The 24,494-nt window shown below is 37.1% G+C and overlaps 2 protein-coding genes across 2 annotated transcripts; both read left to right on the forward strand.

Annotated features, from left to right (window-relative positions):
- The first annotated feature begins 9,022 nt into the window (after positions 1–9,022).
- On the forward strand, positions 9,023–17,872 carry LOC123524747 (nucleolar protein dao-5-like). Its single transcript, XM_053539707.1, has 9 exons — positions 9,023–9,154; positions 12,407–12,583; positions 13,135–13,290; positions 13,607–13,742; positions 14,249–14,397; positions 15,960–16,050; positions 16,359–16,466; positions 16,674–17,818; positions 17,850–17,872. The coding sequence occupies exons 1-9, from the start codon at positions 9,142–9,144 to the stop codon at positions 17,870–17,872; spliced, it is 1,998 nt and encodes a 665-aa protein (XP_053395682.1). The 5' UTR covers positions 9,023–9,141.
- An 88-nt stretch (positions 17,873–17,960) lies between these two features.
- Positions 17,961–22,763, forward strand: LOC123524746 (polycystic kidney disease protein 1-like 3). The gene is made up of 2 exons (XM_045303201.2): positions 17,961–20,306; positions 22,469–22,763. The coding sequence occupies exons 1-2, from the start codon at positions 17,962–17,964 to the stop codon at positions 22,707–22,709; spliced, it is 2,586 nt and encodes an 861-aa protein (XP_045159136.2). The 5' UTR covers position 17,961; the 3' UTR covers positions 22,710–22,763.
- The last annotated feature ends 1,731 nt before the right edge of the window (positions 22,764–24,494 follow it).

Below are 24,494 nucleotides of genomic sequence, written 5' to 3' on the forward strand. Positions count from 1 at the left end.
CCGCAAAGCAATTTCAAGAATCGGGACAAATGAATTGGTTGATAAATGTGAGTACTTCCCTGTGATAAATGTTTGGTAGAAAATTAGTTCTGATGAGAACTTTCGCCGCATTGTCGTTATTGCGGAATCTGGTATATCAACATACAGTCACAGGTTCTGTTTGATATTAATTACTTTATGTAGTTCCAAAGATGGTTGCAGTTTTGTTGGCGTAAATGTGTCGTGATGGTCTTCTATGATACAGTAAAATTGATTGGACTCCCTTCTCCCAAATATTCAAGCCACTAACTACGGAAGAGCATTAGTGCCAGGTGCGTTTTGTTTATTAACTCGACATTTCGAGAAACTAACTTGAAATTTCGGTTTATTTACTCGAAATTTCGGGTTACTAATTCGAAATTTTGACATAATTAACTCGAAATTTCGAGTGACTTAATTCAAAATTTCGAGATAATGAGTCGAAATTTCGAGTTAATAAGTCGAACTTTCGAGTTAGGTAACAAGAAATTTCGAGTTAATAACACGAAATTTCGACTTCGTATTTTGTACTTTCATCCGAAAAATATGTACGTCTGTCCGTCTGTCAAAGGTCAAAAATGTAATGGACGATATTTGACTCTTCGAAGTGGAATCTTCTATCTACACATCCATATATTGTACCCAACATGTAGATACTTGAACATATACTACCATACCTTAATGTATGATCTACCCCATAGCCTCTAGAGCTACTCCAGATTTCAAACTGCATCCAGGATATATACCTTCTCTTCTTCTTCTTGGCGTTCACCGCCTACACTGTCACTCCTGATCCAGCAATGAAGGATGCCGTCTTCTTCAGGTCCTCCTCCTTGCCGTGCACTTTGGTTTTCATTGGAGTGCTGTTTGGCCACACATTTTTTCTTTGGTTTTCCAAACGTGGACATCTCTGCAGAATGTGCTCAGCAATTTGCTGTTCCAGACCACAGGGGCACATCGGAGACAATTTAAGCTTTGTGCACATGTGGGCATTTAACCTGTTATGTCCTCTGCGAAGCCTAAAGATGATGACTTGTTCCCATCTTTCTAGTAGGTGGTAGTCATTCTTGGTTGGCCTTGGCTTTGTAAGTACTTTGATCAGTGTCACCTTCTCCTCGTGAGTAATGGAATTTTGTGGCTGGATATATACCTTTATTTACATGTATTGTATGTTCATGTGGTAGGGGCTCGAACAAGGTCGAAAACCGTCAAGATATGGTCAAAATAGTGAAATATTCTAAGTTTGAGTACTTCCCGGTTACCTTCTAAGACGTCTCTTCAAAATCTAAATTTATCCAGGTACCCAATCTTGGTCAGACTTATAACTCCTCGTTCATGAAGGATATGTATATATTTCCTTGCCATGTGGCTCAAACCAGGTCGAAAACCTTCCAGATTTAAACGACATTTTTTATGAGCAAACGCTGCCTGGTCATCTTAATTATATGACCCTGTTCGGCTCATTTCAATCATGGAATATTGACTCTGTTTTCCATCAAGATGTCGCGTAGCAACTGCAGGAATTTCATTGCAATAATTAAAATGGCTGATAAATATGAGCCCCTCTGTCATTCGTGTTTTGGTTAAGCATCAGTTTTTATCTGGGTTGAAAGGAAATCTGGTTCAAGTTTGGTTAGATTGCTGTACACTGATGCAAATAGTGTTTGTAAGCAAATGGAAATACTATTACTCTGGCAGGCATTTATTGCTATAAAGCTACGTCAAACTATGGCATGTCAAACGTTGCTAAATTATAGATGTATGTTATTATTATTGTATTTTTGTTATTGTTATTCAATATCTTGTCATTCATATTCTAAAAGTCATTATTGTTATTCTATATTTCGTTATTCTTATTGTATCTTTGATATTGTTATTCAATGTCGTGTCATTCATATTCTAAGTCTTACCATTGTTATTGTATATGTCGTTATTCTTATTGTATGTTCGATATTCTTATGGTAAAAGTCATTATTGTTATTCTATATTTCGTTACTGTTATTGTATCTTTGATATTGTTATTCAATGTCGTGTCAATCATAGTCTAAGTAATACCATTGTTATTGTATATGTCGTTATTCTTATTGTATGTTCAATATTCTTATGGTTAAAGTCATCATTGTTGTTCAATATCTGACGATTCTATTACAAAACGTGTCATTCTTATTCTATGTTATGTGATTGTATTTGTATAGCGTCGCTGTGCTATTTATATCGCATGTGCTATTTATATCGCGGGAAATCCCACATACAATAAGAATATCAAGCTTACAAAAACAATAATGAATATAATACAACAACAACGTCTTTTACAATAAGAATATCGAACATACAATAAGAATAACGACATATAGAATAACAATTGTAACACTTAGAATATGACTGATACGACATTGAATAACAATAACAAACATACATTCGCGTTTCCAGTTGCGAACTGCAAACTGGTGTGCAGTTCGCAGTTCGCAATTCGCGTTTCCAATTGCGAACTACAAACTGGTCTGCAGTTCGCGATTCGAATTGCAAACTGCAAACTGGTCTGCAGTTTACGATTCAAATTTCAAAGTGCAGTCTGATCAGCACTGTCTTGCGCATTGTGGACAAAAATGCATTTCACAGTTGGTCTGCAGTTCGTGTTTCCAATTGCGAACTGCAAACTGGTCTGCACTTCGCGATTCGAATTGCGAACTGCAAACTGGTCTGCACTTCGCTATTCAAATTGCAAACTGTAAACTGGTCTGCTGTTTAAAATTAAAATTTCAAGGTGCAGTCTAATCAGCACTGCCCTGCAAATTGTAGACTGGAGGGATATAGTTTTGGCGTTGTCCGTCCGTCCGTCTTTCCGTCCATCCGTCCTTCCCTCCGTCCGTCCGTCCGGAGCCATATCTAGGAAATGGTTGGGAATATTTAATTACTTCATATACTTGTTCACCACTATGAGTTCTTGCGGCCCGTCAAGTTTCAGTCAGATTGCCCAAGTAACACCAGAGTTATGGCCCTTAGAAGTTTCTAGTGTTAACTATATAGGGTACTATAAATATGGCAATTTCTGCATCATAACTTTTGATATATTTGACCTTAAACTATGAAACTTTAACAGAATTTAGAGCACTATAATGTGGTTGTGCACACACAATTTCGTGTGGATTTCTTTTGTCACTGCAGAGTTATTGCCCTTTAATTGTCTACAAATCCACATATTTGTACATAACAAACTTGCCATTTGGCAGAATTTCATTAAATTTCTTTCATTCTTTTCTGTGAACATTTATTATAAACATGTGAAGTTGCGCACCCACACCTGGTCGCCTACTTGCCTTGGTCACCCGGGGTGACCCCGGGTTCAAAATTGACCCCGCCCCAGGGGTCACTTGATTTTACATAGGAAAATCTTTAAAAATCTTCTTCTCAAAAACCAGAAGCTCTAGAGCTTAGATATTTGACTTGTAGCATTGCCTAGTGGACCTCTACTAAAGTTGTTCAAATCATGACCCCGGGGTCACAATTGACCCCGGCCCCATGGGTCACTTGATTTTACATAGGAAAATCTTCAAAATTTTTCTAAAAATAAACCAGAAGGCCTAGAGCTTAGATATTTCACATGTTGCATTACCTAGTAGACCTCTACAAAATTTGTTCAAATCATGACCCCAGGGTCAAAATTGTCCCTGCCCCAGGAGTCACTTGAGTTTACATATTAGGAAAATCTTCAAAAATTTTCTTAAAATAAACCAGAAGGCCTAGAGCTTAGATATTTCACATGTAGCATTGCCTAGTGGACCTCTACAAAATTTGTTCAAATCATGACCCCCGGGGTCAAAATTGACCCTGCTTCAGGGGTCACTTGAATTTACATAGGAAAATCTTCAAAAATTTTCTAAAAATAAACCAGAAGGCCTAGATCTGAGGTATTTGACATCTAGCATTGCCTAATAGACTTCTACAAAATTTGTTCAAATCATGACCCCCAGGATCAAAATGACCCCGCCCCATGGGGTTACTTCATTGTACATAGAAAAATCTTCAAAATTTTCTAAAAATAAACCAGAAGGCCTAGAGCTTAGATATTTCACGTGTAGCATTGCCTAGTGGACCTCTACAAAATTTGTTCAAATCATGACCCTGGGGTCAAAATTGACCCCGCCCCAGGGGTCACTTGATTTTTCTTAGGAAAATCATTAAAAATTTTCTTAAAATAAACCAGAAGGCCTAGAGCTTAGATATTTCACATGTTGCATTGCCTAGTGGACCTCTACAAAATTTGTTCAAATCATGACCCCTGGGTCAAAATTGACCCCGCTCCAGGGGTCACTTGATTTTACATAGGAAAATCTTCAAAAAATTTCTAAAAATAAACTAGAAGGCCTAGATCTTAGATATTTGACATGTAGCATTGCCTAGTAGACTACAAAAAAGTTTCAAATCATGACCCCCGGGGTCAAATTGACCCCGCCCCATGGGGTTACTTGATTGTACATATAAAAATCTTCAAAATTTTCTAAAAATAAACCAAAAGGCCTAGAGCTTAGATATTTTACATGTAGCATTGCCTAGTGGACCTCTACAAAACTGGTTCAAATCTTGACCCCCCAGGGTCAAATTGACCCAGCCCCAGAGGTTACTTGATTGTACGTAGGGAAATCTTCATAAATTTGCTAAAAATAAACCAGAAGGCCTAGATCTTAGATATTTGATATGTAACATTTCCTAGTAGACTTCTACAAACTTTGTTCAAATCATGACCCCCGGGGTAAAATTGGCTCCGCCCCAGGGGTTACTTGATTGTACATCTGAAAATCTTCCAAAAAAATTCTAAAAATCATCAGTTTGACATTAGAAACATGTAGCTCATATTACTCTGGTGAGCGATCCAGGGTCATCATGACCCTCTTGTTTTTCATTTTTAATTTTCCATCAATATTTATAATCAACATGTGAAATTTTGTTTCCTCTCCCGTTCCCCCGCACCCCCACACCCTTAAAAAATAAATATATATACATATATATATTTCCATTCCTTTTTTTTTTAAATGTTCAAACCTTCAACATGTTAAGTTGTGACTGCACAAGCCTTGCCCTCAGTCATGTTCAAGATATCTTACCAGTGTTCTCATAAGGACATCTGTTTTTTTAAGTTCAAATGTACATGTTAAACAATAACACCTGGTGCCAAACCACTCAAAGACAATATTTCGTTCCAGTTAAACTTCAAGCTCATATTTCAATTAACTGCATTTAATTTTGAAAGCTAAGCTTATTACAGTAAGCATATCCCATTCAAAATAAATTCTTTAGTCAGGATCAAAGTATCATACATTTATTATGTACTCTTTAAAGGTCCATTACTAAGGGAAAGTGAGTTGGCAATTTTTTTCATAACCAGTGCATAGACTTCTGCAAGACACTAAATAATGAAGATTGGCAGGTCAAAATTTACAGAAGGTCTTTGGAACTCAAAGAAATGTATGTGTATTATGTTGAAATTTCAATGAATCGACAGAATGACCCCCCAGGTCTTTTTAACTTTCTTCATACTTCATAGAAAAATAATTGTACATATACTGCGATTTATTTCGAATTTTTACATACCAACTTTCATTTTCCAATAAAATGAAATAGTTTCTGTGCTTTTTAAAAGAAATTAAAATGTTTACTTTCTTTAGTATTGGACCTTTAATTAAACATTTGTTTTCTGTTAAATTGATTTTGACTAATGAAATTATTTGCTTCTTATTAACATCCTTAACTTTTTGCCGGATATATTTTTTTGCCATTCCTCACCACAAACCCTTTCGGCGGCGGATACCAATTCATCGAATTTGCTTGTTTATATAGGAACTTGGGCCCTATTAGGGACCACTATAGCTAAAAGTAGATATGCCTTTCTTCGCATTAACCACTAAAATGTAATGGATTTTTATCAAACTGGATGTGTAACAATATCGAAAGGTCTCCTGCTATTTTGTTACAAATGGGGATAGGGACCAATTTAGCTAAAAATATAAACACGTTCAATGACCTCTTCTCATGAACCGCTTCACGAATCTTCATCAAACTACTGCTGTAATTATTCGTCTAAGGATAAACGAAACAAAATTGCAACCCTACGAAACCTTTGCGAAATATTAAAAGAGGACCATTTAAATTGTTAAAGTGCGGTGTTTAGTTTTGCAATTTGAAAAATGTTAGATGAAAGATGAATGTTAGATGAAAAATTCATAAACTTTTTTCCTTATTACAATTCGCCGACCATCATTTTTAAAGATATTTCTTGTTTTCTTGATGAAATGCATATAATATTATCTCGGCCGGTATTTTCGTAAAGGATATATATGTCTGAGACAGATATTTTTAAGATATTTTCTAAGATAGAAAAGAATAATAGGGAAAAAATGTCTTAGAAATCGAATCTTTATCCTAAATTTCAAGACGAGCGTCCTTAAGATTTCATGACATTTTTTCTAAGATACTTTTTTAAGATTCTTAGCCCGTTTATGTTTAAGATTTTCAAGATGAAAGTTTTCAACCTAAGAACTGTTTAAAATAAGATAAAAAAAAGTCTAAGAGTGCACGGAAATACGAAGCCTGTGCTAAACTTATGTTATATGGATTGGAATATTCATTGAACAATTTGATATTATACTGTGAAAATAGATTATCATCGAAAGAATATGATCGAATATCTTTCATTTAAATGATTATAGGAATAGCACAATGTATAATCATATATGATAAAGAGATATTTAAATGAAAACGAAAAAATGTATATATTTCTTAAGTATAGATTATCATTGCATACCTAGAGTCACAAGACTGTATTAATCACATAGACACATTTTTTTCTTTAAAATTCATAAGATTCTATTTTATAGAATAAAAACCTATAAAGTACATGTACCGTTTGTATAGAAAGAACAAAGATGAACAATTAAATATTTAATGATATAATATATATTAATAAAACAAGTAAATAACAGAGTCATCACATTCATGATATCTTTAGCGCAGTTCGGTAAAAAGTAAAGATAAATAATCATGTTTAACGCATTTTTTTCAAAATTAGTCTCCAATATTTATCTAAATAAATTAAATAATACTCGATGGCCCCAACGCCGGCCGCTCAGCGCCTAAAATGGAGGCCGCTAGACTGCTAGGATGCTAACTTCATGCTGCTAGGTCACACACATTGGTGACAGGAAATAAAAAATGGATGTCCGGTAAAGGAAATATTCGAAAAAAATGGGCTTATTTTGATTAATATTTCATCTGATGAGAAGGCAAACAGCCCCCTTTACACATAAATGTACTTAATATTATAGCTAAATAACATACATTTTAAGGTAGGTTAAAGGTGGAAGGATAACCCTTGAGGTCACAGGAGATGAAATATGGAAATCAAGTACAGCATAAACAATGAAACATCAGCTTTAGACCTAATTTAACAAGTTAAGACCCTTGTTCGAGCCTCTGTGTCATCACTTATACCTTACTACATATGGTCTGGCTTGTACGGGTCCTGGCTACTGTTCAAAAACACATTCGGGTATATTGGATACCATCTGAGGTCAGGACATGCAATATAATATTATGGAGGAATGTTGAGTCAAAACAGCATTACTTTTATCAATATTGGACGGGTTTCATCCCGGTTGGATGTCCTTTGACCCTGCATATACCACTATGTTATACCATAAGATAGGTATTTGTCCTTGTTATCGAATGAAGTCAAGTTTGAGTATTTGACATACCCATAAGCAATTCTCTTGTCTGCCCCGGTCGGGCCAGCTTAGGCTTGGTCAGCACACTACCGCATATATCAAGTTTGGTCATTTTCTAAAACCTGTTTTGAGCGCTGATGGCATCATATGGACTTGTAAGTAGCTTAGATGTCAACCAACATATTTACATATGGAGTAGGTAGGTACCCGGGATGTACATGCTCGAACCCGCCCCAACCCCTACGGCTATCCGAGGTACTCAAACATGGCATCAATTGATAGCCAGGACTTTATCGAAAACCTTTCCAACATGGTCAAAATAAGCAGATTTCGAACACTACCTGGTGACCTTCTACAACTTGCCCTGACCCCTCGGGCTAATGTAGGTACCTGGACTGGGTCTCAATCTGTACCTAGGACCTATACCTACCTACCTACCGACGAGAGAATTGCTCCAATGGTGTCGTTAGACTCAATGAAAATTGTATTTTCGTTTTCAGGACTGCATTTACTGCTCTGAAAAGTTCATATTTTGAGAATATTGCTGAACTTTGACCTATGACCTTGACCTTGCATCTATCATTCCAGTCTCCTCTTCTGCATCAGATATGCCCATTTGCGTTGCTGCTAATTTCGGCTGTTTATCTGTTAGCTCATTACCCATCAGGTTTTTATGTCCTGGAATCCAATGTACTTCTATTTGATTTTCCCTCTCTTCAATTTTAGATAAGTGTCTTTTTATGTTAGAGATAGATTCAATTTTATTTGTTGGTACTTCCTTGCAAAATACAGACAGGATAGCTGCCTGACAGTCAGTAAATATATGAATCTTTCTTTGAATATCAGTTTTCACCTCAGCTAAAAATTCCAGTGCAATTTCTAAACCAACTATTTCTCAAGCGTAGTTGCTGCTGTTTTTACTAACTCCTCTATTCAGTAAAATAGGTGTTGAATAGTATCCTTCCAACAACTTAAACGACACTGGCAAATATAGAACCTTAAAGTACGTTATCACAGTGACGTCATTTGTTTATCTCAGTGTATTTACGTTACACGGCAACAGCAACACTGGCAACAGAGCATTGCGCATCATCTCATCATAACTAACTTCAGAAGATTCCTATTCAAAATATCAAAAAAGATTTCATAAATATTTGTGTGCGTTACGTAAGTTATTAATTAGCTTTAAACATTTATCATCAGAAACGGTAGATCTATATTGAACTTTATTTTATATGTGGACTCTTTGTTGCGCGCATTTGGCGTAACGATGACGTTGGCAAGATAATGCTGAGTAAATCGTTCATTGACGTCAAGTCATAAGAACTGCGCTAAAGCATACAAACAGTTGTTGCAATCGTTCTAGAAAACTTTTCAAAGAAAATCAACAGCAGATTGTACTTTTATGTTACCCGGAGGTAAGTTTGCCTTCATTTTTAGGTTTTATCTTTAATTGTTTAAAATAGTTTTCTTATTACACTGAACTCTTGACGAAATAACGCTGCAGAAATGTGTCGGGCATTTCATATTTTATATACTGTACCACTAGATATTTAATATCTAGATTTTTTAACAATGTTACTGAGTAAGTATATTACTGTATTTTAATACTTAGTGTAAATAAATCATATATTTTGTCTTACTTTTATGTGGAACGGGAGATGTTTCTAAAACGTTACAAGAAAGCACTTTTAATTGAAACGGGAAATGTTAATAAAAAAGGAAGGCATGAAGGCTCTTTTATGTGAAGCGGGAGTTGTTTGTGAAAAAATAGGCATCAAAGCATTATAGATTTTGTAATGACGTGTTGATACTTTGTGATAATTTTCCGAATAGAATAATCATAAACTCTTTTAATTTTATACTTTAGATTTTTCTTGTTGTAGAATGCACTTTTGTATTTTGTGCTTCAGAAAACTTTTGTACTTTATAATTCATATAACAAAAATACACTGTTGAAGAGGATTATAAAGAAATCCTCAACGCATTGTATTGCTTGTACAGTTTAGTGTACTGTCAGTTTGGTGTAATAATAATAATAATAATAACTTTATTTCAAGAAGGTAACACATAAAGATTTATAACAGTATTAGAACATATTAAACATCTTAAGTTTCAATGTGGCCTTCTTTAATATTAATAAAAAAAAACAGTTCAGCACACAAAAATAGATAAAAACTGATTATATAATTATAATACAAGACAGAATTTGAATGATAAACATCTAAATACAACATTCACTCTTGACAAACACTCCATTTAATTAGAAAAAAATATGTATACAATCATAAAAAAGTAAAATCACTCAGATATTCATCACTGTTCATTCAACCGTTAAAAGAAAATAGATAAATAGCAATTGCAGAAAAAAAGTTGTAGGTTATTCAGATCCTAATAAGTATTTTTTGTATTTGCTTTTGAAAGCAGTAAGTGAATCCACACAACGCATATTCTGTGGAATGATATTCCATACTTTAGCACTATTATAGCCAAATGATCTTTTCATATAATTTGTGCGACATTTAGGTATTAAAATATCATTATGTACAACTGATCTAAGGCCATAAATTTTATTTCTGGAAAATGTTAAAATATCAGATATGTAAGATGGTACAAGATTTTTTGTGGTTTTATATATTATTACTCCAGTATGGTATTTGCATCGTTCAGAAAATTTCATCCATCCGAGTTCTTTTAACATTTCAGATTTATTTGTCTGCAATTCTTTATTCAAAACAATTCTAGCAACTCTTCCTTGAAGTGCAAAAATCTTATTTGATGAGCCTTTACTGCATGTATACTAAATTGTACAGCAGTAATCTAAAACAGACAAAATACCGGTATATTCATTGTAGAATAATTTTTTCATATCCTCTGTTAAAAAATAAACAATCCTTGTGCACATGAAAGTAAAGCTAATAAATGAAGATTCAGATTTGTATTCTTCAAGGAAGAGTTGCTAGAATTGTTTATGATAAACAACTTCTAGTTTTCTGAATCAACCATCTTTGATTTAAGTTTGAAATGTTAGCTAATAAAATTTGATTATTGTGCTAGATCATCAATGTGCTAGGCCAAGGCAGACCCCGCGCCCCCCCCCCCCCCCCCCCCCCCCCCCCCCCTCCAAAAAAAAAAAAGAAAAAAAGAGTTGTAACACCATGCGCGTCTTTGAATTTTCTACCCAAACAATAACGAAAAATAAGCGCAATGATTAATTAACTGAAAGCTAAAATGAGCCGTGCCATGAGAAAACCAACATAGTGGCTTTGCGACCAGCATGGATCCAGACCAGCCTGCGCATCCGCACAGTCTGGTCAGGATCAATGCTGTTCGCTTTCAAAGCTATTTTTGGTAAGCCTATAAGCAGACTGCGCGGATGTGCAGGCTGGTCTGGATCCATGCTGGTCGCAAAGCCACTATGTTGGTTTTCCCATGGCACGGCTCAAATATGTTTGAAGTTGAATTAGCTGCTACACTACTTTCTCTGTCATTATTTTTTCTGTGAGATTGTTTATCCGAGTTTGTTAATCAAAAAAGTATTTTTTCCCCTACCAAATTTAATGAATGAATGTTGTGTTCGAATATGTGTAATACAAAAAAGATCTTTTCCTTTTTATTAGAATTACATAACATAAACAATTTTACTTTTAATTAATGTTGCCTTTTCTGCTTTTTATTTTTGTTTTAAATTATACGTTATTATTATTTTATTATTGTCGTCGTTGTTGTTGTTGTTGTGATGATCAGAACAATTATGAGAGGCTTTCTACAAACGTTGCGGTGTTCAAAAATATATTTTCTGCTTTTATAACAAATGCTTTAACTCTAAAGAACAATACAATGATTCTTTTTTTTTTTTTTTCAGTTTTCACGAATCTCGTCACAATTGTGTTTTGTTTAGTTAGTGAGGATAAAGAAAACGAATCTCATTTGAGCCGTGCCATGGGAAAACCAATATAGTGGCTTTGAAAGCGACCAGCATGGATCCAGACCAGCCTGCGCATCCGCGCAGTCTGGTCAGGATCGATGCTGTTCGCTTTCAAAGCCTACTGTAATTAGAAAAACCGTTAGCGAACAGCATGGATCCTGACCAGACTGCGCTGATGCTGATGTATTTTTTTTTTGTTTTGTTTTACTTTTAATTTGAAAATTTATTATGCAATTATTTCAAATAAAGGCCTACATGTATTGACATATTTTCACAGCTGAACTACCTAGAGAAATATGTTAGGCCCATACATTATAATTATCAAAACATAGTAATATTTTAGAATTTCTGTAGTCAAAATCCATGATCAGACTTAAATTTTATTTTATACCCTGTAAAATATATATTTCGAGATAATAGCCACTGCAGAACTGAACAATTTATGTAAATTATGAACAACACTTTTCTCTGAAGTATATCAAATCACTTGAGTATATCAATTTTATCCTATCACGTTAATTGAGTCTTAACTGTAGCTGAATGTCTAAAAATTCAGAAGAATAAAGACACTAATATAATTGATAAAATAAAGAAGAAAATAGGGAGAACATTAAGAATAGAGTAAAAAAAAATAACGAGTAGCAGAACATTTCAGCATTTCATTACCAGGTAGGTTAACAAACTGACAGTGTATAAACTATAAACATTGCTTGTTAGTCATATTCATTTCTGTCTTTTTCAGAAATCCGTCGGTATAAACAGTCTAGTTTTCCACTGTTGTCGATATTCGACGACACTGGACAGCTTGAACAAAGAAATCCAAAATCTCGTTTCCCGAGACTGCCAGAAAATGGCGGACTAAAGGAAACGAGGCTTCCACACATCGTGGACAAACAATCCCTAGTGGCTTCGTCTCAAGGTAATATATAACTCTTCGTTTGACAATTTTAGAACAGTTGTTGCAATAAAGTAACGGAAATTAATTTAACAACAGATCGAAGTAACCAGGAGTAGCGGCCAAGTTACGAATTTTGCTTAGTGATAAAATTCCGCTGTTTTGACGACGTCCACGTATAGTCTGGGAGAACTTCGTTAGATGACGTCGCAGTTGTTCTGTCTGGTAAACAGAATGACCGGGAAGCTGATTATAATGTGTGCAGTTTATAATAAAACAATGTTTGCAAATGGAAAGAAAGTACTGTTTAAATTTGAATTTAGTTTTTTAGAGTTCATGCGAATTGAATGACATGATAGGATCGGCAAAATTAACACGAGTTGCTCGTGCGATTTTTGGATTTACCGATCCTATTCTGTCGTTCATTTTGCATGAACTCCGAAAAATAATAATTTCTTAAATGGCCGTTCCATGCAAAATCACGTCACAGGCTATGTCAAAGAAATGATTTCGTCCTTTAGATAATACCTCATAGGAGTTTTATTATTGTCACATCGGTCATTTTATTTTGACAGAGGAGAGAAATCTCATAACGAAGACGAAATTAGGTCTAACAGCTCACGATTCTGAGGAACACAGAGAGCGTGCACCAGGTCGTCTGCACCCTAACAAAGGAAAGCGATCACGTGGTAATGTTGACAGCGATCTCGAACAAAGAATTGGATTTGTCGGTATGAATATGTATTTTTTTTTAGAATTATAATGCATTACAAGGTAGTATGTTACCACTTTGGTGTTTCGTCCTCAGTTAGACATGCACTTGTATAAAGTAAAGAAATTAAAAAAAAACACCAGTTTACAGTTTGACAATAGACTTCATTCCTCATATTTGTTTTAAAGTACGTCATCCTTATATAGTTTGTCATGAAAATATGAACATGTATATATACATGTACCTAGCGACGGCGTTCTTACTTAAAATTGACATATTTCGTAGACTATTTGTCCGGAGATGTCGTGCATTCTAAAACACAATAATTTAATTAGGTGGACAAAACTCAAAGCCATTGTCCAAGCAGAAGTTAAGAAAGAGGCGGAAGCGTGTTCAGAATGGTGATGACTTGCTGGACCTTCTGGATGACGAGGAACTTTCTGGTCTCGAGAAAATACTTGACTCTGACAGGTATTTGGTTTTAAAAAATAATCACTTTCTGAAATTGCTCTTTCTCGTACGCTCAAGTGATACTGTAAAATTGTCAGACAGGATCCATATTAATCAATCTTCTCATTTTACTTTTTTTGCCATATATCTGTAATTCATGTGAGGATTTTAATGAAATTTTGCTCAAGAATTAAAGTCATGTATACTACAACAATAGTGTATGCAAAGTTTCGGTATGCATGTACAACATAAAGGAAGTAACATCAATCTGCACGTTTAGAAGAAGACTATCTTTTTTATAAATACGGACACTGGCCTATAGCACTTGGCACCTTCATCGACAAATTTATGTATTGATATAACGCGCAAATTCTTTACCGCCACTCGGTGAGAATGCTGGTCAAAAATCCAGTATTTAGTTTGTGTTTATCTGGCACAGATCAACAAATTGTTACAAGTTTGACTCATGTCGATAGAATCTGTAAAACTAATTGATGTACATTGTAATTTTATATTATGCTCTTCAGCTCAGACAACAAACGGCCATGTGCACGCAGACGTCATAAGTCGCACGTGCGAGAGGGCCCATACTCTAGCTCGATTGTTAAAGACAACAGAAGACAAAGGATAAAGTCAAGTGATCGATCTTCTACAAAACCAGTCAAAACTAAAACATGTAGGTTCCCTGTACGTTTTTTCATTTTTGAGTAAAAGTTGTAATCGTAGCTGTCATAATCAGCATGGTTTGCAAGCACTAAATGTATAAAGTAAGTGTATATATATTACATTTGGTGTATTCGGTATGTTTTTTAGCTTATTACCCGTATTTTCAAAAACGTATAATAAAGGGACCAATGCCAAAGCGAAGAGAAATTCAATAAAGGTCAATGGGAACTAACTCACTTCCCAGAGGCCTATATTGTAATGTTTCCCGGGTCATGGCCCTTTCCTAACATTTACACTTTTGATGCCACCTACGCAGGATGAAAGAACTATCCTAGAACTTTAGAAAAAACTGCAAGAAATACTAAACTGACTAACTACATGTTCACCGTCACTTTTGGGCACTTTTTCTCTTTGAACTCGGTTACCCGTAGTCCGGTAGTGATTTTTTTATTTTTCATGAAAATGCTCTATTGATAAAACATGCATGTTTCTCACACAAAATGCATCTTTCCATATAAGTTTAGCCAGTAATCATAAAGTATAGTTTTTTTATGAAATAAGGTAGTTTCCTAACACATCCAACATATTTTACACCAGTGGGAGATCAGTTTACATGGTAAATATACACCGCGGAATACCCTATACTTTTTCAAGCAATCAGAAGCCTTGTGAGTTGCTTCCAGCTGACCTAAATAATAATATTAAGCAAATTAAGTGAGTTTATATCCCCCTCGAAATGTTTTGTAATCTTGAAAGATATTAAATTTCCAGCTATACATAGATTACTTTGTTTTGTGAGATTTTTTTTTTCATTTTAAAACAATAAAAGGGCAATAACTTTGCAGTTCCTGATGAACGATGTGCTTTTAGTGATCTTCATTTTCCCCAAATTCACGAAGATCAGCGCATGGATTACAAGGACATAACTATGGAGTTACAGAAGTGATCACCAACGTCCATATAGGGCCTAGTGATCTACATCTGTTTTATGAAGATCCATCAATAGGTTTCCTAGATTGCAGTCAAAGTTCCATATTTTTTTCTGGGTCAAGGGGGATAATACTATATAACTTGTGCAGATTAATAATTATGTGAGGCTAACATATGTTTTGAATTATAAGCATTATCAATTTCGGACGGACAGACGCCCGGACGAACAGCCGGACGGACAACGCTACATTCATATCCTACAGTCTTCGACAGAGGAAAATAATGATAATTTCAAACTTATTTAAACACAAAAAGACGATAAACAAAGAGTATACATTTCGACACACGTATATATGAGCCGCGCCATGAGAAAACCAACATAGTGGGTTTGCGACCAGCATGGATCCAGACCAGCCTGCGCATCCGCGCAGTCTGGTCAGGATCCATGCTGTTCGCTTTCAAAGTCTATTGCAATTAGAGAAACTGTTAGCGAACAGCATGGATCCTGACCAGACTGCGCGGATGCGCAGGCTGGTCTGGATCCATGCTGGTCGCAAAGCCACTATGTTGGTTTTCTCACGGCGCGGCTCATATATTGAACGGCAGCTCGAATGCATTTTTGACTGAATTTTGTGATTTCAGTTTCGGAGGTAAAAGAAGATTTTAAAAACCCAAAACCGATCTCGAAATGGCGAGCTGATGATGCATCTTTAAAAGAGGAAGGAAAACAAAGGTATTTATATAAATAGCAGCTGAGTAAACTGAGTACAGGCAAATATAGACTACCTCCTAAACACCTCAAGACTATAACCTGCCTTGAAAAATAACCATTTTCTCTACCCTTTCCCCGTAGACCTAACAGCAGTACAATTTTTCCTATCATTAGTGGTTGCCTGTGAAAAAAAAATTATCAGCAGGGTTGACTGTATGTTGCACCGTTTTATTTTCCTACTAAGAAGTATATATTTCGTAGTTTGTATATCTTATTTTCTTTGTCATTCCTAATAAATCTTTCAAAGCATGTATGTTTTATATCAACAGACATGTCCTTGCAACAGAGGAAGACCGTGCCCCCAAGCCTAAGGCAGCAAAAACGCTGGAAAAACACCATGGATCCAACAGCAGAAAGACGCTACTGCTTCTAAGTTTGTAGGCGATCTTTCCAGCACAGACTTTTGGGGAGAAAGAATGTAGAAGCGGCAAATGATAACTCATTAGCAGTTTCAGAGCTGACCAAATACGCAAAGGGACAAAACGAAGAACAGCCGACGATACCAGTAATACAGAAGAAGTGCTTGACAGTGTGAAAAAGGCAAGTATAGATTTTTCTGATATATGCATAAAATTTCAAAATAGGCGACGATTTCCTACAGGCCTGAAGAAAGGCGACAAAAAGAAAGTTAGTCAGTTCACCAAACTGATAAATGATAAAGTGCGAAAGAAGAGCACTGAAATACTACTAGAACGTATTTCAGACAACAAAAACAAACGTACAACGGTAAAGGATGAAGTGAATGAAAGAATATCGTCTGTGCCTACAAAGACAAGAGAAGTAAATACCACTAAACCTTTGAATGAGAAGCCATGCAAAGTTCAGAACAAAGGTAATGGGCATGTTAAAATATCAACAATGACAAATAAAAAGAAAGAAAACATAAAGAAAACAAACAATAGTTGCAAAACATCATCTGAAAACGATATCAAGAAAGTAGAAAAGAAAACCCTAAAAGAAAAAGCAGAAAATATTAAAGAAATTCCTAAAGTATGTAGAAAAAAGAAGATTCAAGTAAAAGGAAACGAAATAGATTGCAAACTTGCTGATAACGTTGCCCAGACCAAAAGCATAAAGTCAAAATATAAAGAGAATGTTACTGAAAATGGCAGTGATATATATTCTGCAAAGACCGTGTCTACATGGACGAAATCAAAAAGAAACAAGATCTCAAAGACCCATTCCGATACATTAGGAAATAATTCCTCAAAAATCCAGGCGCGTGAAAGACCTCCAGATGCACCTAAATATGACACTTCAAAATTGATAAGACCAAAAGCGACAAAACATGCCACTCCCGAGACGAGGAGACCTGGCCAAGCCAAACCTGATACTTCCTTGTCGAAAAGAAAAGCCTTACCAAAACCTGACAACCTTTTGCCGAACAGAAAAACCTTAGAAAAATCTGCCTCTGATAGGCTGACAAAAGCACCTGACGAAAAAGCTCCTGATTCCAAATTAAACGTCTTTGAAAAACTTGCTACTGATGTCCCAGGAAGAAAGGTCGCAACAAAGCCAGTCGTGACGGTTTCGGAAAGAGAATCCTTTGGAGAAACCTCAACTCCTCAAAAAGGGAAAAACGCCTCAGAAAAGCCGGTCGTTCCATTTTCAGGAAGAAAAGCCTTAAGAAAACCATCAATTCCTGAACCGGGAAGGACAACTTTGGCAAAGCTTCCTACTCATGTCCCGAGAGGACCATCTCTTACTAAGCATGCTGTTCCTGTGTCTGGTAGACCTCCTTCATCAAAATCTGTCACCAGTGCATCAAGCAGAACAGCCATAGCAAAGTCTTCTAGAGCTGTGTCGAGAAAACAAGCCTCAACAAAGTCAGCCACGCCAGTGTCGGGAAGACCAGGTCCCACAAAGCTAGACATGCTAGGGTCAGGAAGACCAGGTTCTACAAAGCTAGACACGCCAGTGTCTGGAAGATCAGGTTCCACAAAGCTAGACACGCAAGTGTCAGAAAGACCAGGTTCCACAAAGCTTGACAGGCCACTGTCAGAAGGACCAGGTTCCGCAAAGCTTGACATGCCAGTGTCAGGAAGATCAGGTTCCGCAAAGCTTAACACGCAAGTGTCAGGAAGACCAGGTTCCACAAAGCTAGACACGCCAGTGTCAGGACGACCAGGTTCCGCAAAGCTTGACACGCCAGTGTCAGGACGACCAGGTACTGCAAAGCTAGACGCGCAAGTGACAGGAAGACCAGGTTCCACAAAGCTAGACACGCCAGTATCAGGACGACCAGGTATTGCAAAGCAAGACGCGCATGTGACAGGAAGACCAGGTTCCACAAAGCTTGACCCGCCATTGTCAGGAAGACCAGGTTCCACAAAGCTAAACATTGAAGTGTCAGGAAGACCAGGTTCCGTAAAGCTTGACACGCAAGTGTCAGGGAGACCAGGTTCCACAAAGCAATACACGCCAGTATCAGGAAGACTAGGTTCCACGAAGCAAGACACGCCAGCGCCAGGAAGACCAGGTTCAACAAACCAAGACACGCCAGAGTCTGGAAGACAAGGATCCACAAAGTTTGACACGCCAGTGACAGTAAGACCAGGTTCCACAAAGCAAGACACGCCAGTATCAGGAAGACCAAGTTCCACAAAGAAAGACATGCTAGTATTAGGTAGACCTGCCTCAACAAAGTCAACCACGCCAGTGTCAGGAAGACCAGATTCCAGAAAGCTTGACACGCCAGTGTCTGGAAGACAAGGTTCCACAAAGCTATACACGCCAGTGTCAGGAAGAGCAGGTTCCACAAAGCTTGACACGCCAGTGTTAGGAAGACCAGATTCCAGAAAGCGTGACACGCCAGTGACAGTAAGACCAGGTTCCACAAAGCTAGACACGCCAGTGTCAGGAAGACCACGTTCCACAAAGCTTGACACGTCAGTGTCAGGACGACCATGTTCCACAAAACTAGACACGCCAGTGCTGGGAAGACCTGCCTCCACAACGTCAATCACGCCATTGTCTGAAAGAGCTGTCCCAACAAAGCCAGTTACTTCTATGTCTGAAAGAGCTGCTTCAACAAAACTAGTAACTCCATTGTCGGGAAGGCCTGCCTCAACAAAGCCAGTGACTCCATTGTCGGGAAGACCTGCCTCAACAAAGCCAGCCACACCATTGTCTGAAAGAGCTACCTTAACAAAGCCAGTGATTTCATTATCGGGAAGACCTTGCTTAACAAATCCAGCCACTCCATTGCCGAGAAGACCTGCCTCAATAAAGCCAGCCACACCAGTGTCAGTAAGAACTGCCTCAACAAAGTCAATGACTCCAGGGTCGGGAAGACCTGCCTCAACAAAGCCTGGCACGCCAGTGTCGGTAAGACTTGCCTCAACAAAGCCAGTGACTCCATTTTTGGGAAGACATGCCTCAACAAAGCCAGCCACGCCATTGTCTGAAAGACCTACTTCAACATCAACAAAGCCAATCACGCCAGTGTTTATAAGACCTGCCTTAACAAAGCCAGACACGACAATGACAGTAAGACCTGCCTCAACAAAGCCAGTGACTTCATTGTCGAGAAGACCTGCCTCAACAAAGCCAGACACGCCATTGTCGGGAAGACCTGCCTCAACAAAGCAAGCCACGCCATTGTCTGAAAGACCTAGCTCAACAAAGCCGACCAATCCCGTGTCAGTAAGACCTACCTCAACAAAGCCAGTGACTCCATTGTCGAGAAGACCTACCTCAACAAAGCCAGTAACTTTATTGCCGGGAAGACCTACCTCAACAAAGCCAGTAACTCCATTGCCGGGAAGAGCTGCCTCAACAAAGCCAGTGTCGGAAAGACCTGCCTCAACAAAGTCAGTGACTCCATTGTCGGGAAGACTTGTCTCAACAAAGCCAGTCACGCCAGTGTCGGTAAGACCTGCCTCAACAAAGCCAAACACGCCATTGTTGGTAAGACCTGCCTCAACAAAGCCAACCACGCCAGTGTCAGTAAAACCTGCCTCAACAAAGCCAGATAGGCCAGTGTCGGTAAGGCCTGTCTCAACAAAACCAAATACGCCATTGTTGGTAAGACCTGCCTCAACAAAGCCAGTGACTACATTGCCGGGAAGACCTGCCTCAACAAAGCCAGACACGCCAGTGTCACTTAGACCTGCCTCAACAAAGCCAGACACGCCAGTGTCGGTAAGATCTGCCTCAAAAAAGCCAACCACGCCATTGTCGGTAAAATCGTCCGCACGAGGAGAACTGCCACTAAGGTTAGCTTACGTTATACATACAGGTTTTCTCTTGTGTAATTGCAGTACATTTTATGAAAATGCTACCAACAAGTTAAGCATAGATCTGTCATGTGATTTTAGCAAAAAAAAATGCAAAGAAAATATGGAAAACAGCTTTATAGAGCAAAAACACAGGCCCGGACTATTTTATCCGCCATTATACGACAACTATTTTTTTCGCGCCACTTTCTTATTTAGTGTCTGTATGCCTATAAGAAAAACTTTTTTCTCTGACATTGTGCCAGTTTCATTTGAAATGTACAAGCAAACTAAATGCATGAACAATACAAGATTTTAGATTGATATCAACAGTGTCTAAGGTTTAATGGCATTTTCAGTAACATAGGACAGCGCCAAAAATAGCTGTCACGACATATTCTTCAAGCAGTTACCCTAACTGTAGCCTTGTTTTGCCCTGTTTTGTCATTTTCTACTCTGATCTGCATACAAATTACACATTTAAACTGTTAAATATGTTCATTTTTATCTCTGATTGCCAGAAATTAGCCATCTTTAGGCTATAAATATGCAGTTCTTTGGAACAAAAAACACCCAGAACAGTGAAAATGTGATATTTTTGGGGTTGATCCTCGTTTACCTCAAAATTGCAATAAATTTGTCATCTTCTATCAAATTCTAATCAAGGTAGCCCATTTCCACCCTCATCTGGCCAGATTTCAATTATTACCAATGTCATCTTATAGGTTACAACTCACTAAATAGCTGTTCTTCTTTATTCTATATAAAATTGACATGTTTCCAATGGCCTCGGCACACATCAGGACCAATTTTAAACGTCTGTAACTTTCATTTTCTTAAAGAGTATTGTCATTGCTGAATAAAAATTAAAAGAAAAGTAAGGGCCACGTTTGATGGCAAGAAAAATATTTTCAGTCAAACACACAAACTGCAAAATCAGCACAAAACAATGAGACCCCAAATTGTAGTGGTGGTGTATGATCTAAGTTTCTATGAAAAATTCTGTCATGATGTTCTTTCATTATGAAAATGCTACCTACACTTCAAGCATAGACCTGCCATGTGATTTTAGCAAAAAAATGCAAAGAAAATAGCTCTACAGAACAAAAAAGAACTGAGGACAACTTGTACGCGCCATTTTCTTATTTAGTGTCTGTATGCCTTAATTAATACATCAAGCACTGTGCATTACCGCTACATTCGTAGACGTTAAACACATTGTCTTCGCCTAATACAAAATGTATATGTAACTGTCAATTTGTAACTAGATGCTTGTCCTTCTCAATTTTCCATGAGATATCTATGCGAAATACCTACTGAAGCCGGAATTATCATTCTTTGCAATCACGCGTAAACAAATTACTTCGAAACTTCATTTGAGCCGTGCCATGAGAAAACCAACATAGTGGCTTTGCGACCAGCATGGATCCAGACCAGCCTGCGCATCCGCGCAGTCTGGTCAGGATCCATGCTGTTCGCTAACTATTTCTCTAATTCCAGTAGACAATGAAAGTGAACAGCATGGATCCTGACCAGACTGCGCAGATGCGCAGGCTGGTCTGGATCCATGCTGGTCACAAAGCCACTATGTTGATTTTCTCATGGCGCGGCTCATTTCTTGATTCATAAACGGAACGTTTGCAAAATAGTTTTTGGTTATTTCAAGAACTTAGAAATCAACTTTTAGGCTTTATCTAGTGTTTTTCTATTTATGAAATTTTAAGGGTCTTCTTTATAACTTAAAAGATCCTACAACATGCACATTCTAACACCCTAAATTCCTATTATAACAAAGAAGACTACAAATTTTATGTTTTTATGCAATGATTCACTGTTTTAATGCCATGGGGTCAAACGTCATAGCGGCGCGCTGGGAAAGAAACCTACACAAAACAGGCAAAATGTTAGAACCGAAATGATATAGATCTATCTCAAACAATATTTGCTCTAGATTTTGCACCCTCGTGATATAGATCTAATTCTTTCGCATCTAAACTCCAAACAATGATTTTATTCAACGACAAATAACTATTTGGGATATGTTATTTCTTAAATAAATTAGAATTTTGAAAACTTTAATTATTTTATAGAAGCAATTAGATCTAGATCTACTAGTTATTGCTGTGAAGAGTGTAAATATTGTATTCTAAATGAACTTCCAGGGAACGAAAGACGTCTGACAGGACAAATTCAACAAGATTAAGGACGGAAACAATGTCGTCTGCTTCCACAACTTCCGCCACCTCAAAAAGAACAAAGATGTTGCCTGCTGCGTCTGCTAGTTACGAGACCATTAGCTCACGTGCGTCAACATCATCCGCCTACAACGCAAATCATGACCTTGACCTATACACATCCGATGACGATTTTGAGTACGAAAGTGCTCCGAGTTCTTTGTCCTAATCTTATGACAACGTTAGAGAATATCAGTTTGAATGAATAAAAAATTAAAATGTATATTCATCATTATTGTTTATTTTTGCAATCAAATATCTAACAGCTTTCTTCCCTGTCTCATTGACTTATGCACATTTAGACAAAGCATGATTCGCTTAGACTATAATGGTTATTTTGTGTTGATTACAAAATGATAATTAAAACACAGGACATGTCACTCTTAACAATAACCCTAACAGTAGTAATATGTATTTAAAGATAAGTTACTATTCTGATGTGGGAATTCTCTAAAATTCTTGCATTAACTTCAGTCATATTGGGTCATATTCAGAAAAAAATGCAACTTTATGTCCATTTGCCGCTTTTAAGGATACAATTACCTTTTTAGCAAAAAAAAAAATATTAACATGGTATAAAATAAACTTTCTAACATGGATCGATTTGATTGTCAGTTAAACAAAGATTCTAACATGGCTCGATTTGATTTCTAGTTAAACAAAGAAGGATATCAAGCTCTGTATATTCTGCGATAAACAATGGTTGACGCGCGGACCGGTAAAAGAGCATTATAACGTCAATTATGGCGTCAAATTGCTGCATGACGTCCGATAATTACTCCTCGGGTAAATGGAAGTCCAGCATAATATTTATTAAAATATGTCAATGTGCATGTCAGAATGAAAACAATCAAGGCCTTCTTGTGATTTATCGTCTAATTTACCACGGTTCATCGTTCAGATGCTTCAGTATTTAACCACTCGGGCTAACGCCCTCGTGGTTCAATTCCTACGCATCTGAACTCTGAACCGTGGTAAATCAGACGATAAACCACTCGAAGGCCTTGATTATTTGTTAAATAAATGTAAGCTCTGTATAATTAAGAATTCTAACATGGCTCGAATTGATTTCCAGTTAAACAAAGAAGAAAATCAAGCTCTGTATATTCTGCGATAAACAACGGTTGACGCGCGAGAGCATTATGACGTCAAATTGCCGCATGACATCCGATACATTACTCCTCGCGTAAATGAAGCCCAGCATAATATTTATTAAAATATATCAGTTAGCATGTCAGAATGAAAACAATCAAGGCCTTCTTGTGATTTATCGTCTAATTTACCACGGTTCATCGTTCAGATGCTTCAGTATTTAACCACTCGGGCTAACGCCCTCGTGGTTCAATTCCTACGCATCTGAACTCTGAACCGTGGTAAATCAGACGATAAACCACTCGAAGACCTTGATTATTTGTTAATTCTAATATGCTTTTCTCTGTTAAAACACTTACGCTAGAATGACGTCACGTTAACGTGCGGTGACGTCAATGTTTTTGTTGCAACCAAGAAAGAGTGCTACTATATTTTATCTACTGTTTTAGATTCATGCATATTAGAATCGAAATAATTCATAACAAAAGAGTGTTTAAACACTATTTATACACTCGGGCAGTAATACGTCGTACAAATAATCTCACTCGGGCTGCGCCCTCGTGAAATTATTACGCCCGACGTATAACCGCCCATCGTGCATGAATAGTGTTAAAGCACTCTTTTGCTATAAATTATTTCTTAAATAATAAGTTCCCAATCGTGGTTTATCGTAGAATATATCACGAAGGCCGTAGACCTGAGTGATATATTGTTTCGCATAAGAGCGAAAAGCTCGGGTTATTTAAGAAATAATATATGTCATCGGTGATTTGTCGCTGAATAAATCACTGTTTGGAGTTCAGATGCGAAGGAATTATATCACGAGGGCGCAGCCCGAGTGATATAAATCTACGCATCTGAA

The sequence above is a fragment of the Mercenaria mercenaria genome, chromosome 3, assembly GCF_021730395.1.
Source record: "Mercenaria mercenaria strain notata chromosome 3, MADL_Memer_1, whole genome shotgun sequence".
Classification (NCBI taxonomy): Eukaryota; Metazoa; Mollusca; class Bivalvia; order Venerida; family Veneridae; genus Mercenaria; species Mercenaria mercenaria.

What these genes read in the sequence shown, in the direction of transcription:
- LOC123524747 (XM_053539707.1), top strand. An exon ending in ACAAAGAATTGGATTTGTCG is followed by an intron (nt 13,291 to 13,606) that starts GTATGAATATGT and finishes TAATTTAATTAG; the next exon opens with GTGGACAAAACTCAAAGCCA. An exon ending in ACCAGTCAAAACTAAAACAT is followed by an intron (nt 14,398 to 15,959) that starts GTAGGTTCCCTG and finishes TTGTGATTTCAG; the next exon opens with TTTCGGAGGTAAAAGAAGAT.
- LOC123524746 (XM_045303201.2), top strand. Translation starts at nt 17,962, where the DNA reads ATGCTAGGGTCAGGAAGACCAGGTTCTACAAAGCTAGACACGCCAGTG. An exon ending in CGAGGAGAACTGCCACTAAG is followed by an intron (nt 20,307 to 22,468) that starts GTTAGCTTACGT and finishes ATGAACTTCCAG; the next exon opens with GGAACGAAAGACGTCTGACA.